General features: G+C 40.5%; 1 protein-coding gene across 5 annotated transcripts in view; it reads left to right on the forward strand.

Annotated features, from left to right (window-relative positions):
• Nucleotides 1–1852: 1852 nt before the first annotated feature.
• Mug2 (murinoglobulin 2) overlaps nt 1853–17658 on the forward strand; it is a 79240-nt gene continuing 63434 nt past the window's right edge. For 3 of the 5 annotated variants that reach the window (XM_006505699.2, XM_006505700.2, XM_006505701.2), the window contains exons 1-4: nt 1853–2068; nt 3430–3613; nt 4406–4565; nt 4712–4764. In XM_006505699.2, the coding sequence (XP_006505762.1) occupies nt 1983–2068; nt 3430–3613; nt 4406–4565; nt 4712–4764 (483 nt within the window). In that variant the 5' untranslated portion in view covers nt 1853–1982. The remainder of the gene's footprint in view (nt 2069–3429; nt 3614–4405; nt 4566–4711; nt 4765–17658) is intronic. The other 2 variants (XM_006505702.1, NM_008646.3) reach the window with 2 other exon arrangements.

The raw sequence follows: 17658 nt of genomic DNA on the forward strand, positions 1-17658 counted from the left end.
ATAAAGTCTGACCATGGTAGCAACCAGTCAAACATCCCATGCCATAGTTCTTTGGCAACTAGCTCAAACAGGTGGGACCTTCAGTGTCAATGTCTTTCACCCGTAACTCTCCCAAAGTATGTCAGTGTGAACATGAAGTTATGTTCCAATTCAGTGCACCATTGTGTAGGGAGTGTTCTGTCAATGAGCAATTGCCTTGGGAAAGCCTGATAACAATGGAAAGTTTTCAGAGCCTGACTCACGAAGACTGAGGACATGGAAGTGGAAGAGATGATGAACTCAGGATGACTATAGTTATCAAATTTCTGTCACAATGGGTAGTATGAGGGATAAGGTTATTTCCTCTGCATAGCATGTAAGCAGATAAACTGTCATATATCTGCCCTTCCTTCCTCAAGACAAAGGTTACATGATTTTATGAAATATGAGAAAAATTAGTCCCTGATAGATGATATCTTAAGAGAAACTATGAGTATCAACCATTTATCCAGGCTACTTCCCTTCAACTTCCTAGGAACAAAGTCTATGATATGAGGCCATTGTTTGGCTCTGGGCATATTCATCCCTGCATCCATTTCAGCCAGAATATCAATTATTGATATTAAAGATACAACTTTTAAAGCTAAGTTAAAATACAAAACCCTCTTGTGTATTTTTCGCACTGTTGTCTTTGTTTCTTATAAGTATTAGGATCCTCAAACATGACTTGAAGCACAAAAATGTACAATAAATCTTAATGCCTATCCTGTTTTTCCAAAACCTGGATGTTCCTGAACTTGAGTTAACCAACACGTCTGCAACTAAGCAATAGTCTACTATTAATTAATGTGGGGTTCAGAGGTCCATCAGTGAAATAGAGATGTTTTAGGTTGTGTTTCCTTTCAAACCAGAGTTTTTCTCTGTGAAAGCCCTGGATGTTCTGAACTGGCTTTGTAGACCAGGCTGTCCTCAAATTCACAGAGATATGCCTGTATTTACCTCCTTAGGTTTGGGGCTAAAGGGGTACACTACCATGTGAGGCATAAGTTTTCTTTATTTTTCATCTTTTCCATGCTTATATCACACCCCTGCTAGCATGTCGTTTCTCTTTTCTCAATGCCTCTGCATTATAATTGATTCAGTTTATGCTATGCCTCCCTCTCTAGCCAATATCACAGGATCTTAGCAAAAATAAAAATCCCTATGATCTAGACTAGAAATTCTAATGTGGTTCCCAACTCATACATTAATATCCTTCCAGAAGATCCAAGCTGCATCCCAAATACTGATCCCTCAACAATTGAAGCAAACAGCTTTAGTGGGACAGTTATACTGGGCATCCTAGCAAACTGTAGAGATAGAGAAGCATGCTTCCAGATGAGACTTGTAAATTGATGTTATAACAAAGAATTAGGTACAGTGACTTGTAATACATGAGTTTTTTAGCTTACCCAGTATCCACAGTCCCCTTTTTATACACAAGACCCATAAAAGCAGATACTTGAACGATCAGAAACAGAACTTAAAATCTGCAACATGGACTACTCTGGTGACACTCAAATGAGGAAGGAGAGAAATGTAGATGTCACATTCCCAGATAGTGCTACTAGAATATAAGTGAGTAAAAGCAGTTAGGTGAAAAATGACACATAGTCAGAGCATAGCCACCTGCTGCAAAGATTTACTGGTAATTAAGACTGAGAAAGTCTTCTCTAGTTCAGATGAAGCAAGTTCTGTGCCGTTGACCCTTTACCAATGCCATCCACAGCTCCTCTGGCACCTTTCCTGAGACTGTTGTAATTTATTTGAGTTATTCTCAGGCCACCACTGAACACAGTGACATTAACAGAGAACAAATATTCTATTTTGCTATTTAAACACCTTGGGCAGTGCGATTTGTTTTCAGAGAGGACTCATAAATAAGCCGGCTGTAGAGGACTCTGGAGACAGTGTTAAGGAGGAGACACCATAAGCCCTGTCCTCCTGTCCTTTCTTACCACACCATGTGGAAGAGCAGACGGGCTCAGCTGTGTCTTTTTTCAGTTCTTCTTGCCTTCCTGCCTTCTGCTTCTTCACTCAATGGAGACTCGTGAGTACCTCCAAAGCCATCTTCGTATATTCTCTCCTCAAATCAAAAAACAATCCATTTCCCTTTACAGTCCCTTCCCCTAAAAACCTCCTTAAATTCTTTTTGCTTTATAACTAACAAATAATTGTTTATGTGTGCTTCAACTTTAGTATTGTATGATTCTGGATAATCATTTTTCCTACTCTAAAGCAATCATTGTTAGTAAACTGAGGTGTGGTGTGATTTAGAATAACTTTCCCCTTATTACTGAACAAGTAGTATCTCAAATCCCAATGGTCAGAGACATTCTCTGGTGTTGAAACTATGTAATAACTTTGAAAAGTAAGCATTTAGATTGTTAACATTCTTGATTGGAAATGTGTAGCCAGTGGTGTAACCTTGAGACAGATAAGACTTCAGGCACATCAGAAATCTGTGGATGTTTGTGTCCTAAAATAATACATTTGTTAACATCAAAGACCTTGGATTAAACTACCAGGAGAATTTATTTTAATGTCAAAAATAACCATAAAATAGGATTATATTGTTGAGTAACTTTTTTTTGTATCTGTGATCAGAAAAATATATTCAAGGTGTTAAAAATAAAAAGCAAGCTAATAATATTTTGCATACAGTGATATAGCAGTGACAGGCTAGATTTTTGGGGGACAAAAATCTCTAATTCTAGGAAAAAGAAGAGAATGATTCCTACAGAGAGCCTTCGACATTTGCAAAAGTACAGCATAGGTGAATTATGCAAGTTGGAATTTTACTGTCACATTATAAATCTTAGGTTGAAGAGTACCCAAAAGTAAAAACAGGGTAATGAGTTATATTTTAAGAATTAAAAATGGGTTCTGGAGAGATGGCTCAGTGGTTAAGAGCACTGACTGTTCTTCCAGAGGTCCTCAGTTCAATTCCCAGGAACCACATGGTGGCTCAAAAACATCTGTAATGGGGCGATGTCCTCTTCTGGCATGTCTGAAGACAGTTACAGCGTCCTCATATACATAAAATAAATAAATAATTTTAAAGGAATTGTAAATTCTAATGAAAAGCACTCATGATAATTTCTTATGAAAGCAATATTCATCTCTCTCATATTTTCATTTAAAAAAATAAAAACTTTCTAGAACTTGAACTCTGGCAGTTTAGTGAAGGGAGTGCATGGCATTTTAACCTGCAGCAGCAGGTATCACAGCTGAAGGTGATGATTGATAACTGTCTTGCCACTCTGCTGTGTGGCAAGCTGTGACATCTGCCACACTGTCAACCTGCCATCTCAAGCTGTCGAAATATGAATGGTAATGGTTACTGTGGTGAAACTTCAGTTATAGACAATGAGCTCTGACATCAGCTGGCTGGATCTCCTTCCTTTCCAGGAAGTATATGGTGCTGGTCCCTTCTCAGCTCTACACTGAGACCCCTGAGAAAATCTGCCTCCATTTATACCATCTGAATGAGACAGTGACCGTTACAGCTTCCTTGGTATCTCAAACGGGAAGGAGAAACCTGTTCGATGAGCTTGTGGTTGACAAGGACTTGTTCCAATGTGTTTCCTTCATTGTGAGTACTATATACCTGTCCTGATTTATTTTATATTTATGAACATTTGTGAATATATATATGTAATATCCCTATATATTTCTTAAAAAGTTAATCTAGAAGCATATCAGTGAACTGAAAACAATAGAAATTTAGAACATTTACCCAATAAACAAATAGCATAGATCATCCCACCACAAAATAAGAAGAGACCATACTTGTGCATACACTGCTTTTCCATTGAATTACCTCAAAAAAAAAAAAAAGAAAGAAAGAAAAAGAAAAAGAAAAACAAAAGCCTATGGCCCAGAGAAAGAAGGGGTTTGCCAATTCATAATACTTACCACTAGTGAGTTAATAAACTTTCAAACAGCACTCCATCTAATTAGAACCACATTTCCTATTCATAATCCTGATATCCTGAGTAAAGCTGGGTTTCTTCTTTGGGACCTATCCTCAAGACATAATTCCTGTAACCAGTAATATATTGTCTTACTCTCAACCTCAGTTTCAGAGTTAGATCTAATTTTCTTTCATTTCTGAGAGTTAATTTTCTATTGAGATTCTATTTACTCCATAAAAATCACTGTGTTTTTGTGTCCGTATAAACTCACATTGACTTACACAAAATGTTGTGTTTTCATTTCATTACTTTTTCCATGACACTGTTTTTTCCTTCAAATAATCCTTAAAGAGAAACTGATGGACCCTCCACCTCTTTCCTGTGAGGTGGAAGGAGAGACTGTTAGTGAGGTATTCTAAGAAGTGATGAGAGTCAGATGGTGAAGGGTCTCTTGTTCCTGATGTTCTCAGATCCCTACACTCAACTCTCCTGATGAGGAGGAGTTTCTCTACGTGGACATCAAAGGGCCAACCCACGAATTCAGCAAAAGGAATGCAGTGCTTGTGAAGAACAAAGAAAGTGTTGTCTTTGTCCAGACAGATAAGCCCGTGTACAAGCCAGGACAATCAGGTATGAAGCTCTACTGTGGGCAAAGGAATTAAGACACCATCCTGAACATGGCAAGAAGGGCTGTGTCTGTGGACCTCACTAGTAAATTCTCTCTCTCTCTCTCTCTCTCTCTCTCTCTCTCTCTCTCTCTCTCTCTCTCTCTCCAGTTAAATTTCGGGTTGTCTCTATGGATAAAACTCTACGCCCCCTGAATGAGTTGGTGAGTCTTTAAACTGTGGGTATTGGTGGATTCTTCAAGACAAAAATGTCAGTGCAATATTCTAATTTCCAGCCCCTTCTGAGGCATGAGTTGTTTTTTTCTTCTAATCTTTTGCCCGTTTATACCCCTCACTCAGTGACCATTGGCCATCCTATGGCTTCTTTGTATGTGAGTGTCCTTATTTTGTAGCTTATTGGTTAAGTATCTTTGGGTTTTCTTTGTGGAGACTATTATTGGATAGAATCTTTCAGCTGCTTATGCTTTTCAGCCATTACTTTTGTGGATTCTGCTACTTTGTGCCATCCTTAAGTAATCTATCTCTAGTGTAATATGGTTATTTCTCTCACAGTCTCTATTATTTTTATAACTTTGTATTTAAAACTTGGATTCTTCCCTAAAGAGAGTCTTCTTTTAAGAATAAAATTGCATTTCGGTCTCTTCTCTGTGCTCAGACAACTTGTGGGGACCTGTGTTAAGTACCTTCTAATGTGAGAAGAAGCTTCTCTGATGAGGGATGAGGGGTGCTTTAAAGATAAATCAGTAACTGTTGGCTTAGTCCTGTGTCCTTTAGGAGCATAATAGTAGTGGCTTCTTGCTTGGGGTCTATGATGCATGAAACCTAAGGATCTTGGCTCTACAATGACAAGTGTGTAAATTTCATCTTGTACAGTGAGACTTAAGTCCAGTCAGAAGTGTTTGGTTACTTCTTTCACGTTTGTCCTAATACTGCACCACTGGGCATGTCTTACCCAGCCAGTGGTTCTCATAGGCTTCACAGCTGGGTGAGATTGATCATCATCTCCCCCTCTGTTATTATTGATAACACCTTCCAGCTGTATGGAAGCTAGCAAGTAGAGATAATGGTTCCTGTCTCTACCTGCTTGACTATAGATAATGAAATCCTAAATTGGAAATCTAAATCACATGCTCACTTCCAGAAGCACTGACATTATTGTGTCAGAGACGAAGGAAAAACTGAAGAGCCAGAGCTGAAGACTGTTAGAGACAGAATAAATGCAAGGGAACAATCCTCTAAACACAGCATGGCAGCTGCCCATATGAACTTAGAGCTGGGTTAGCATGCACAAGAGCATGCATTTAAAAAATCCTTGCATAGAGAGGGTAGATGGAAATGAAGTAACACTTCTAGCTAATGAGCTATTGTTATGACAGCTATTGGGAAAAATTAGTTTTCTTTAAGAGTATGTACCCTTCTAAGCCTACCATACTCCTGTGGAAGTCCACATATTCAAGAATATATAGATACACAGCACAAATTGGAATTAATGGATGAGAAAAAAAGAGAACACTAAGTCAGGTATGTAGGGAAAGGAGATAGATCTGGAAGGAATTAATATCATCAGAAAATACTGTACAAAATTCTGAAAGAAATATTTAAATATTAAACAGAGTATCAATCCACTTTTAGTTAAATTGTTCTTTACAAATAACAAATTACAATGGACACCATTTTTTGGAGAGTATAAAAATTCTGTTTATCCCAATGATCTGTTGTATAATTTTATCAAGTATGTATTTACCTTTTCTTCTATGATATATTCTCCTTTAATCAAAACATCCTGGCCATAGCTTCCCTGCCCCCTGTTCCTTCCAGTCTCCAACAAATATCCCTTTCCTCCAGATCCACTTCCCTTCAGAAAAGAGTAGCCTTCCCAGTGATATCATCTGAACATGGCACAAGATTCAGTAAGATGAGCCACAAACCCTCATACAAATGCTGGACAAGACAACCCAGTAAGAGGGAAAAGGGTTCCAAGAGCAGGTAAAAGGGTCAAAGACATACCTGCTTCCACTGGTAGGACTCCTACACACACCCTGAGGTAAACAAGCACAGCATGCATGCAGAGGACCTAGCACAGACCCATCAGGCTCCATGATTGTCTCTTTAGTCTCTGTGAACTCCTATGGGTCATGTTTTACTGATTCTGTAGGCTATGTTGTACTGATTTCCTTGACCTCGGTGAGTCCTACAACCCTTGCTCCCACTCTTCTTCAAGGTTTCCCAAACTCTGCCTATTGTTTGGTTGTGAGTCTCTACATCTGCTCCCATAAGCTGTTGGAGAAAGCCTCACTGATGAAGACTGGGTTGAGCACTGGTCTTATGAGTATAGCAGGATATCATTACAAATCACTTCGTTGATCTTTTCCCCCTCTGTTAGTCATATTTGGTTCTACACTAGGACTCTGAGCTATCTAACTTCTTATTCCTGGCCATGAAGGCAGTTTGGGGGCATAGGCTCCCTCTCATGGCTTGGCTTTAAGTTAGACCAGTCATTGGCTGGCCACTCCCATAAGCTCTGAGTCACCATTGAATCCATACATATTGCTGGTAGGACAGGTGTGGGTCAAAGGTTTTGTGGCTGGGTTAGTGTTCCAATCCCACCACTGGCAGCCTTACCTGGTTATAGAGGATAGTTCCATATCCTCCATTACTAGGAGTCCTTAAAAAGGACACGCTAAAAAATTACAGGGGTTTCCACTGCACTAAGTTAACATATCAACCCCTACATGTCTCCAATGCCAATCATCTTGCCCTTACTCCCTTCCTTTGTCCCTCCCTTCCTGATCTGATTCCTCTTGTTTTCATCTCCTACCTCCCTGAGTACACCTGTAAAATATATTCTGTTTTCTATTTCCAGGGAGATCCACGCATCCCCTAGAGCCCTCCTTGTTACTTAGTCTGTCTGCATCTGTGGATTGAAGTATAATTTATCTGTTTCTTTACAGCTTGTTTCTGCTTATAATTGCCATATCATGTTTGTCTTTCTGGGTCTGGATCGCCTCACTTAGGATTATTATTTCAAGTCCCATCCTTCATTATATAAACATGTATAGGATTGTATGAGACAATTCCTCAATCCCTTTACCCATTAGGATTATGACATGGTAAAATTGACAGTGCAGGTTAGGGTTTTATTGCTATGCTGAAACACCATGACTATGGCAACTCATAAAACAGAAAAAGAAAAAAGAAAAAAAGGAAAGAATAAGAAATGCACACACACACACACACACACACACACATACACACAAAAAAAAAAACAGAAAAACAACAACAAAACATATCATTGGGACTGTCTCACACTTTCAGAGGTTTAGTCCACTATCATCATGTCATGAAGCAGGTACTAGACGAGCTGAGAGTGCAACATCCTCATCGGCAGACAGCAAGCGACTCTGTAATACCGGGCATAGCTTGAGCATTTGGGATCTCAAAGCCCACCCACTCAATGACATATTTTCACAAGAAGACAACACCTACTCTATCAAGGCTAAACCTCCTAATAGTGCCACTCTCTATAGGGTCATTCATTGAAACACTTGAGTCTTTGAGAGCTATTCCTATTCAAAACCACCAAAGTTGTTGACTTGCTTCCTAGTACTTTGTGTGGCTATGTAGTGCCTGTTTATTTTTTTCTGTGTGTGTGTGTGTGTGTGTGTGTGTGTGTGTGTGTGTGTGTGTACGTACATATGCTTGTGCTAGACAGGAGATAATATGACAATCTCAGGTGTAAGTTTTAGGGTGCCATGCAACTTGGATTCTGAGTCACCCTCTCTGACTGGCCTGGAACTTGTAAACTTTTCCTGGTGTCAGAAAATTCTACTGCAGAGGTGCCCTAGAATTAGGAGGCAGAGCCCTATGGTAGGCCTTTGGGTAAATATTTATTTGTCTTAGACCAGGAGTGTGAGGAAGAAGCCAGGATTTCACCATGTTTATTACCTGGTTCCTCTTTATATCTGTCAGCCTCCCAGGGATTGGTCTAATGTTTAGTCCCTTGATCTGATAGAAAAAGTTGTACTTCTTCACTCACTTTTTTTTTGTCTTTGCAAGACACAATTTATTTTTTTTCCATTTTTTATTAGGTATTTAGCTCATTTACATTTCCAATGCTATACCAAAAGTCCCCCATACCCACCCACCCCACTCACCTACCCACCCACTCCCCCTTTTTGGCCCTGGCGTTACCCTGTACTGGGACATATAAAGTTTGCGTGTCCAATGGGCCTCTCTTTCCAGTGATGGCCGACTAGGCCATCTTTTGATACATATGCAGCTAGAGTCAAGAGCTCCGGGATACTGGTTAGTTCATTATGTTGTTCCGCCTATAGGGTTGCAGATCCCTTTAGCTCCTTGGGTACTTTCTCTAGCTCCTCCATTGGGAGCCCTGTGATCCATCCATTAGCTGACTGTGAGCATCCACTTCTAGTTTGCTAGGCCACGGCATAGTCTCACAAGAGACAGCTACATCTGGGTCCTTTCGATAAAATCTTGCTAGTGTATGCAATGGTGTCAGCGTTTGGATGCTGATTATGGGGTGGATCCCTGGATATGGCAGTCTCTACATGGTCCATCCTTTCATCTCAGCTCCAAACTTTGTCTCTGTAACTCCTTCCATGGGTGTTTTGCTCCCAATTCTAAGGAGGGGCATAGTGTCCACACTTCAGTCTTCATTTTTCTTGAGTTTCATGTGTTTAGCAAATTGTATCTTATATCTTGGGTATCCTAGGTTTTGGGCTAATATCCACTTATCAGTGAGTACATATTGTGTGAGTTCCTTTGTGAATGTGTTACCTCACTCAGGATGATGCCCTCCAGGTCCATCCATTTGGCTAGGAATTTCATAAATTCATTCTTTTTAATAGCTGAGTAGTACTCCATTGTGTAGATGTACCACATTTTCTGTATCCATTCCTCTGTTGAGGGGCATCTGGGTTCTTTCCAGCTTCTGGCTATTATAAATAAGGCTGCTATGAACATAGTGGAGCATGTGTCCTTCTTACCAGTTGGGGCATCTTCTGGATATATGCCCAGGAGAGGTATTGCTGGATCCTCCGGTAGTACTATGTCCAATTTTCTGAGGAACCACCAGACTGATTTCCAGACTGGTTGTACAAGTCTGCAATCCCACCAACAATGGAGGAGTGTTCCTCTTTCTCCACATCCACGCCAGCATCTGCTGTCACCTGAATTTTTGATCTTAGCCATTCTGACTGGTGTGAGGTAGAATCTCAGGGTTGTTTTTATTTGCAATTCCCTGATGATTAAGGATGTTGAACATTTTTTCAGGTGCTTCTCTGCCATTCGGTATTCCTCAGGTGAGAATTCTTTGTTCAGTTCTGAGCCCCATTTTTTAATGGGGTTATTTGATTTTCTGAAGTCCACCTTCTTGAGTTCTTTATATATGTTGGATATTAGTCCCCTATCTGATTTAGGATAGGTAAAGATCCTTTCCCAATCTGTTGGTGGTCTTTTTGTCTTATTGACGGTGTCTTTTGCCTTGCAGAAACTTTGGAGTTTCATTAGGTCCCATTTGTCAATTCTCGATCTTACAGCACAAGCCATTGCTGTTCTGTTCAGGAATTTTTCCCCTGTGCCCATATCTTCAAGGCTTTTCCCCACTTTCTCCTCTATAAGTTTCAGTGTCTCTGGTTTTATGTGAAGCTCCTTGATCCATTTATATTTGACCTTAGTACAAGAAGATAAGTATGGATCGATTCGCATTCTTCTACATGATAACAACCAGTTGTGCCAGCACCAATTGTTGAAAATGCTGTCTTTCTTGCACAGGATGGTTTTAGCTCCCTTGTCGAAGATCAAGTGACCATAGGTGTGTGGGTTCATTTCTGGGTCTTCAATTCTATTCCATTGGTCTACTGGTCTGTCTCTATACCCGTACCATGCACTTTTTATCACAATTGCTCTGTAGTAAAGCTTTAGGTCAGGCATGGTGATTCCACCAGAGGTTCTTTTATCCTTGAGAAGAATTTTTGCTATTGTAGGTTTTTTGTTATTCCAGATGAATTTGCAAATTGCTCCTTCTAATTCTTTGAAGAATTGAGTTGGAATTTTGATGGGGATTGCATTGAATCTGTAGATTGCTTTTGGCAAGATAGCCATTTTTACAATGTTGATCCTGCCAATCCATGAGCATGGGAGATCTTTCCATCTTCTGAGATCTTCTTTAATTTCTTTCTTCAGAGATTTGAAGTTTTTATCATATAGATCTTTCACTTCCTTAGTTAGAGTCACGCCAAGATATTTTATATTATTTGTGACTATTGAGAAGGGTGTTGTTTCCCTAAATTCTTTCTCAGCTTGTTTATTCTTTGTATAGAGAAAGGCCATTGACTTGTTTGAGTTTATTTTATATCCAGCTACTTCACCGAAGCTGTTTATCAGGTTTAGGAGTTCTGTGGTAGAATTTTTAGGGTCACTTATATATATTATCATATCATTTGCAAAAAGTGATATTTTGACTTCCTCTTTTCCAATTTGTATCTCCTTGATCTCCTTTTGTTGTCGAATTGCTCTGGCTAATACTTCAAGTACTATGTTGAAAAGGTAGGGAGAAAGTGGGCAGCCTTGTCTAGTCCCTGATTTTAGTGGGATTACTTCCAGCTTCTCTCCATTTACTTTGATGTTGGCTACTGGTTTGCTGTAGATTGCTTTTATCATGTTTAGGTATGGGCCTTGAACTCCTGATCTTTCCAATACTTTTATCATGAATGGGTGTTGGATCTTGTCAAATGCTTTTTCTGCATCTAACGAGATGATCATGTGGTTTTTGTCTTTGAGTTTGTTTATATAATGGATTACATTGATGGATTTTCGTATATTAAACCATCCCTGCATCCCTGGAACAAAACCTACTTGGTCAGGATGGATGATTGCTTTAATGTGTTCTTGGATTCGGTTAGCGAGAATTTTATTGAGGATTTTTGCATCGATATTCATAAGAGAAATTGGTCTGAAATTCTCTATCTTTGTTGGATCTTTCTGTGGTTTAGGTATCAGAGTAATAGTGGCTTCATAAAATGAATTGGGTAGAGTACCTTCTACTTGTATTTTGTGAAATAGTTTGTGTAGAACTGGAATTAGATCTTCTTTGAAGGTCTGATAGAACTCTGCACTAAACCCGTCTGGTCCTGGGCTTTTTTTGGCTGGGAGACTATTGATAACTGCTTCTATTTCTTTAGGTGATATGGGACAGTTTAGATGGTCAACTTGATCCTGATTCAACTTTGGTACCTGGTATCTGTCCAGAAATTTGTCCATTTCGTCCAGGTTTTCCAGTTTTGTTGAGTATAGCCTTTTGTAGAAGGATCTGATGGTGTTTTGGATTTCTTCAGGATCTGTTGTTATGTCTCCCTTTTCATTTCTGATTTTGTTAATTAGGATTTTGTCCCTGTGCCCTTTAGTGAGTCTAGCTAAGATTGCTAGCAATCGTGTTGATTTTTTCAAAGAACCAACTCCTCATTTGGTTAATTCTTTGAATAGTTCTTCTTGTTTCCACTTGGTTGATTTCACCCCTGAGTTTATTTCCTGCCATCTACTCCTCTTGGGTGAATTTGCTTCCTTTTTTTCTAGAGCTTTTTAGATGTGTTGTCAAGCTGCTAGTATGTGCTCTCTCCCGTTTCTTCTTGGAGGCACTCAGAGCTATGAGTTTCCCTCTTAGAAATGCTTTCATTGTGTCCCAAAGGTTTGGGTACGTTGTGGCTTCATTTTCATTAAACTCTAAAAAGTCTTTAATTTCTTTCTTTATTCCTTCCTTGACCAAGGTATCATTGAGAAGAGTGTTGTTCAGTTTCCACATGAATGTTGGGTTTCCATTATTTATGTTGTTATTGAAGATCAGTATTAGTCCATGGTGGTCTGATAGGATACATGGGACAATTTCAATATTTTTTGTATCTGTTGAGGCCTGTTTTGTGACCAATTATATGGTCAATTTTGGAGAATGTCCTGTGAGGTGCTGAGAAGAAGGTATATCCTTTTGTTTTAGGATAAAATGTTCTGTAGATATCTGTCAGGTCCATTTGTTTCATAACTTCTGTTAGTTTCAGTGTGTCCCTGTTTAGTTTCTGTTTCCACGATCTGTCCATTGATGAAAGTGGTGTGTTGAAGTCTCCCACTATTATTGTGTGAGGTGCAACTTGTGCTTTGAGCTTTACTAAAGTGTCTTTAATGAATGTGGCTGCCCTTGCATTTGGAGCATAGATATTCAGAATTGAGAGTTCCTCTGGGAGGATTTTACCTTTGATGAGTATGAAGTGTCCCTCCTTGTCTTTTTTAATAACTTTGGGTTGGAAGTCGATTTTATCCGATATTAAAATGGCTACTCCAGCTTGTTTCTTCAGACCATTTGCTTGGAAAATTGTTTTCCAGCCTTTCATTCTGAGGTAGTGTCTGTCTTTTTCCCTGACATGGGTATCCTGTAAGCAGCAGAATGTTGGGTCCTGTTTGTGTAGCCAGTCTGTTAGTCTATGTCTTTTTATTGGGGAGTTGAGACCATTGATATTAAGAGATATTAAGGAAAAGTAATTGTTGCTTCCTGTTGTTTTTGTTGTTAAAGTTGGCATTCTGTCTTGTGGCTGTCTTCTTTTAGTTTTGTTGAGGGATTATCTTCTTGTTTTTTCTAGGGCGTGGTTCCCGTCCTTGTATTGGTTTTTTTCTGTTATTATCCTTTGAAGGGCTGGATTCATGGAGAGATAATGGGTGAATTTAGTTTTGTCGTGGAATACTTTGGTTTCTCCATCTATGGTGATTGAGAGTTTGGCTGGGTATAGTAGCCTGGGCTGGAATTTGTGTTCTCTTAGTGTCTGTATAACATCTGTCCAGGCTCTTCTGGCTTTCATAGTCTCTGGTGAAAAATCTGGTGTAATTCTGATAGGCTTGCCTTTATATGTTACTTGACCTTTTTCCCTTACTGCTTTTAGTATTCTATCTTTATTTAGTGCATTTGTTGTTCTGATTATTATGTGTCGGGAGGAATTTCTTTTCTGGTCCAGTCTATTTGGAGTTCTGTAGGCTTCTTGTATGTTCATGGGTATCTCTTTCTTTAGATTTGGGAAGTTTTCTTCAATAATCTTGTTGAAGATGTTTGCTGGTCCTTTGAGTTGAAAATCTTCATTCTCATCCACTCCTATTATCCATAGGTTCGGTCTTCTCATTGTGTCCTGGATTTCCTGGATGTTTTGAGTTAGGATCTTTTTGCATTTTCCATTTTCTTTGATTGTTGTGCTGATGTTCTCTATGGAATCTTCTGTACCTGAGAGTCTCTCTTCCATTTCTTGTATTCTGTTGCTGATGCTCGCATCTATGGTTCCAGATTTCTTTCCTAGTGTTTCTATCTCCACTGTTGCCTCACTTTGGGTTTTCTTTATTGTGTCTACTTCCCTTTTTAGGTCTTGGATGGTTTTATTCAATTCCATCACCTGTTTGGTTGTGTTTTCCTGCAATTCTTTAAGGGATTTTTGTGTTTCCTCTTTAATGTCTTCTACCTGTTTGGTTATGTTTTCCTGTAATTCTTTAAGGGATTTTTGTGTTTCCTCTTTAATGTCTTCTACTTGTTTAGCAGTGTTCTCCTGTATTTCTTTAAGTGAGTTATTTAAGTCCTTCTTGATGTCCTCTACCATCATCATGAGATATGCTTTTAAATCCAGGTCTAGCTTTTCAGGTGTGTTAGGGTGCCCTGGACTGGGCGAAGTGGGAGTGCTGGGTTCTGATGATGGTGAGTAGTCCTGGTTTCTGTTAGTAAGATTCTTACGTTTACCTTTCGCCATCTGGTAATCTCTGGAGTTAGTTGTTATAGTTGTCTCTGTTTAGAGATTGTTCCTCTGGTGATTTTGTTACACTATATCAGCAGACCAGGGAGACTAGCTCTCTTCCCTGAGTTTCAGTGGTCAGAGCAGTCTCTGCAGGCAAGCTCTCCTCTTTCAGGGAGGTGCACAGTTATCTGGTGTTTGGACCTCCTCCTGGCCGAAGATGAAGGCCCAAAACAGGATCTTTCCCAGAAGCTGTGTTGCTTTGGCCTGCAGACTGCCCGCTGCGGAGTCCCAGAATCAAGGTGGCCCCCGCGGAACGAGAGGCAGAAGCCTCCCGGGCTGTGCGGACACCTGTGCTCTGACCAGGAAGGTGACAGGTTGTCTGTAGCCTAAAATGGCGCCGCCTCAGAGGCTCTGTGGCTCTCACCCGTTCCAGAAGCTGCTGGCCTCTGTGTTCCACACTCTCACCCGCAGACTGCCCGCCACGGAGTCCCGGAACCAAGGTGGCCCCCACGGAACGTGAGGCAGAAGCCTCTCGGGCCGGGTGGACGCCTGTACTCTCACCAGGAAGGTGGCCGGTTGTCTGGAGCCGGAAATGGCACCGCCTCAGAGGCTCTGTGGCTCTCGCCCGTTCCAGAAGCTGCTGGCCTCTGTGTTCCACACTCTCACCCGCAGACCGCCTGCCGCGGAGTCCCGGAACCAAGGTGGCCCCCACGGAACGTGAGGCAGAAGCCTCTCGGGCCGGGTAGACCCCTGTGCTCTCACCAGGAAGGTGGCCGGTTGTCTGGAGCTGGAAATGGCGCTGCCTCAGAGGCTCTCCTTCACTCACTTTTTATAACTCAGTTTTCTTCCCTAGCCATATAAACCAGGGTCTTCAGGACTTCTGTGAAAAGTTTTTTTACTTCACAAATTTGACTACTTTGAGGTGTCAATGGTTTTGTTTTGTTTTGTTTTGTTTTGTTTTGTTTTGTTTTGTTTTGTTTTCAGACATGGTTTCACCATGTTATTCTGGCTGGCCAAGAATTTGTAGGTATTCACCTGCCTCTGCCTCTGCCTCTGCCTCTGCCTCTGCCTCTGCCTCTGCCTCTGCCTCTGCCTCTGCCTCTGCCTCTGCCTCTGCCTCTGCCTCTGCCTCTGCCTCTGCCTCTGCCTCTGCCTCTGCCTCTGCCTCTGCCTCTGCCTCTGCCTCTGCCCCCAAGATTGCTGGTATTAAAGCATATGCCACCATGCCTGGCTCTTAAAGTCCGTTAAGTCAACAATTACTTCTCTTTTATTCCCTTGATTCATCCTAATTTTATGAAATTCAAACTTCACTTTGCACCTTCCTCCTCCTCCTCTTTCTACCCCTCTTCTTCATTTCCTTCTCATCCTTCTTCCTCCTCCCCTCTTTCTCTTCTTCTCCTCCTCCTCCTTCTTCTCCTTCCTAATCCTCTTCCTCCTCTGATTCCTGCTCCTTCTCAGTACTTAAAGCTGAGAGTGAGAACAGGAAAGAGAACATGTATGTTCCAGATACCAATTAATTCAAAAGGTCAGGAAATAAAGTACACAGAAAATAGAGGATGCCTACTGTTCAGGTCACACTGCAGATTGAATGCTTCAAGCTGAGTGTAGTATTTGTGTATGAATTTAAGCATAATTTATTAAGAAGACAAATTGGCACCATGACAAATTAGCTATACAAAAGTATTATCCACCAGACCTTGATCCCTTGGGCTTAAGACTTCCTCAGTCATTGATTGTTAACATTGTTTTCAGTACCTGATATTAATTCCATCTTTCAGAACAAGATTCAAAACTAATCAGTGATCACTTGTTGCCACCATAAAAGTTGTGCCATATTGCATGGGTACATCTTACCTGGCAGGTTGGGACTATACTTCACAGGGTTCTCAGATGGATGAGACCATTGATGTCTCCTCTTCTGAAGCAATCTGTACAGTACCCTGTAGCATTGAGAAGGCTTGGCAGCAGGGAGGAAGCCACAGTACCAGCTTCATTTCTCTACAACCTTTAACTAAGGTGTGTGGTGTCTTCCACAATAGAATATTATCAACCTAGTCATTGAGGCAATCAAGAAGAGTGACAAGATGCTTTATTGTTTGGAAAGTCTCTAGGCCTCCCTGACAAACAACTTATGGAGGAAGTATCTCATGCCTATTACTGAGACCTTTGTTTAATGACCCTTGACCTTCAGGTACACCATTTTCAAGAAATACAGTGAATCTTCCTTCTAACTCTCCTTTTAACTTATATTTCTTAATTCAAGTATAAATATGTAAGTTTCTGCATGACAGTTTCATAGATTAGTTGTGTTGGTTAACCCTCTCACTGCTCCCACCCTCCCATCTCACTTCACCCACCCACCCCTCTTACCCTTACCACTCTTTTCTCACATCACTGGTCCTCCTTTCTCCTACCCTCTCCCTACCTTCTCTCACCCCACATACCCATATTATTTTCAACTATTTTCCCCACTCCCCACAAGTACACTGTGCTTTCATGTGACCTGCGAGGAATTACTTGAGGAATTTCCCAAACAGGCCCTCTTCTTGTTTCTGTGCTCTCACAGGTACTCCAGATTAAACATATAACTATGAATATTTGAAGTGAGGAGCCACATGTGAGAAAGGTCACACAGCAGTTAACTTTCTGAGTCTGCCTTATCTGTGTAACTTTTTTAAGTTCTATCCATTTCCCTGCAAGTTTTGTGACTTTAGGTTTCATAGCTAAAAAAAAATCCATTTTTTACCCCTGTACCACATTGTCATGATCCGTTGTCATGGCTTCTTTTCCTATACTTTCAGAAATGAGTTCACTCTCACTGTAATTCCCCTAAACTGCTATTGCTTGTTCTGTTTTCCACTGCTAGAAGTGACTCTGTTCTTTAAATCTGTGCTTGCCTAAAATAAACATTCCTCTTTAGACATCTCAGTTACCAGAGAACCTTAAATGACTCTGTTCCTGTCTGTCTTTCCTGTATACACTTCATTGAGTAGATCAGAAACCCTTCACCGGTAAAAGCTCTGAACATGCAGCCCTTGCCCTGGTCAGCATCAACCTTCCTTTGAAGCAAGAGCAGCTACTGAGTCCTTTCTTTATATTTCTTGGGCAGAGTTAGGCACTAATTTAGTCTGTTGAGCTATGTTCAGAGGTGAGCTAATCCCTCTGTAGCTCATCAGACTAAGAATGGAAGGCACTGCCTGTGTGCAGTGTTTGTATATGGCTTGCTAGAACTCTCGAAAGATAGGTCCTGGTTAGATATATTTAAAACTAGTAACCGCTCTTCACACTAAAATTTCCAGATTGAGACATTAAATTCTGTAATCT

This window comes from Mus musculus, chromosome 6, assembly GCF_000001635.26.
Source record: "Mus musculus strain C57BL/6J chromosome 6, GRCm38.p6 C57BL/6J".
Classification (NCBI taxonomy): Eukaryota; Metazoa; Chordata; class Mammalia; order Rodentia; family Muridae; genus Mus; species Mus musculus.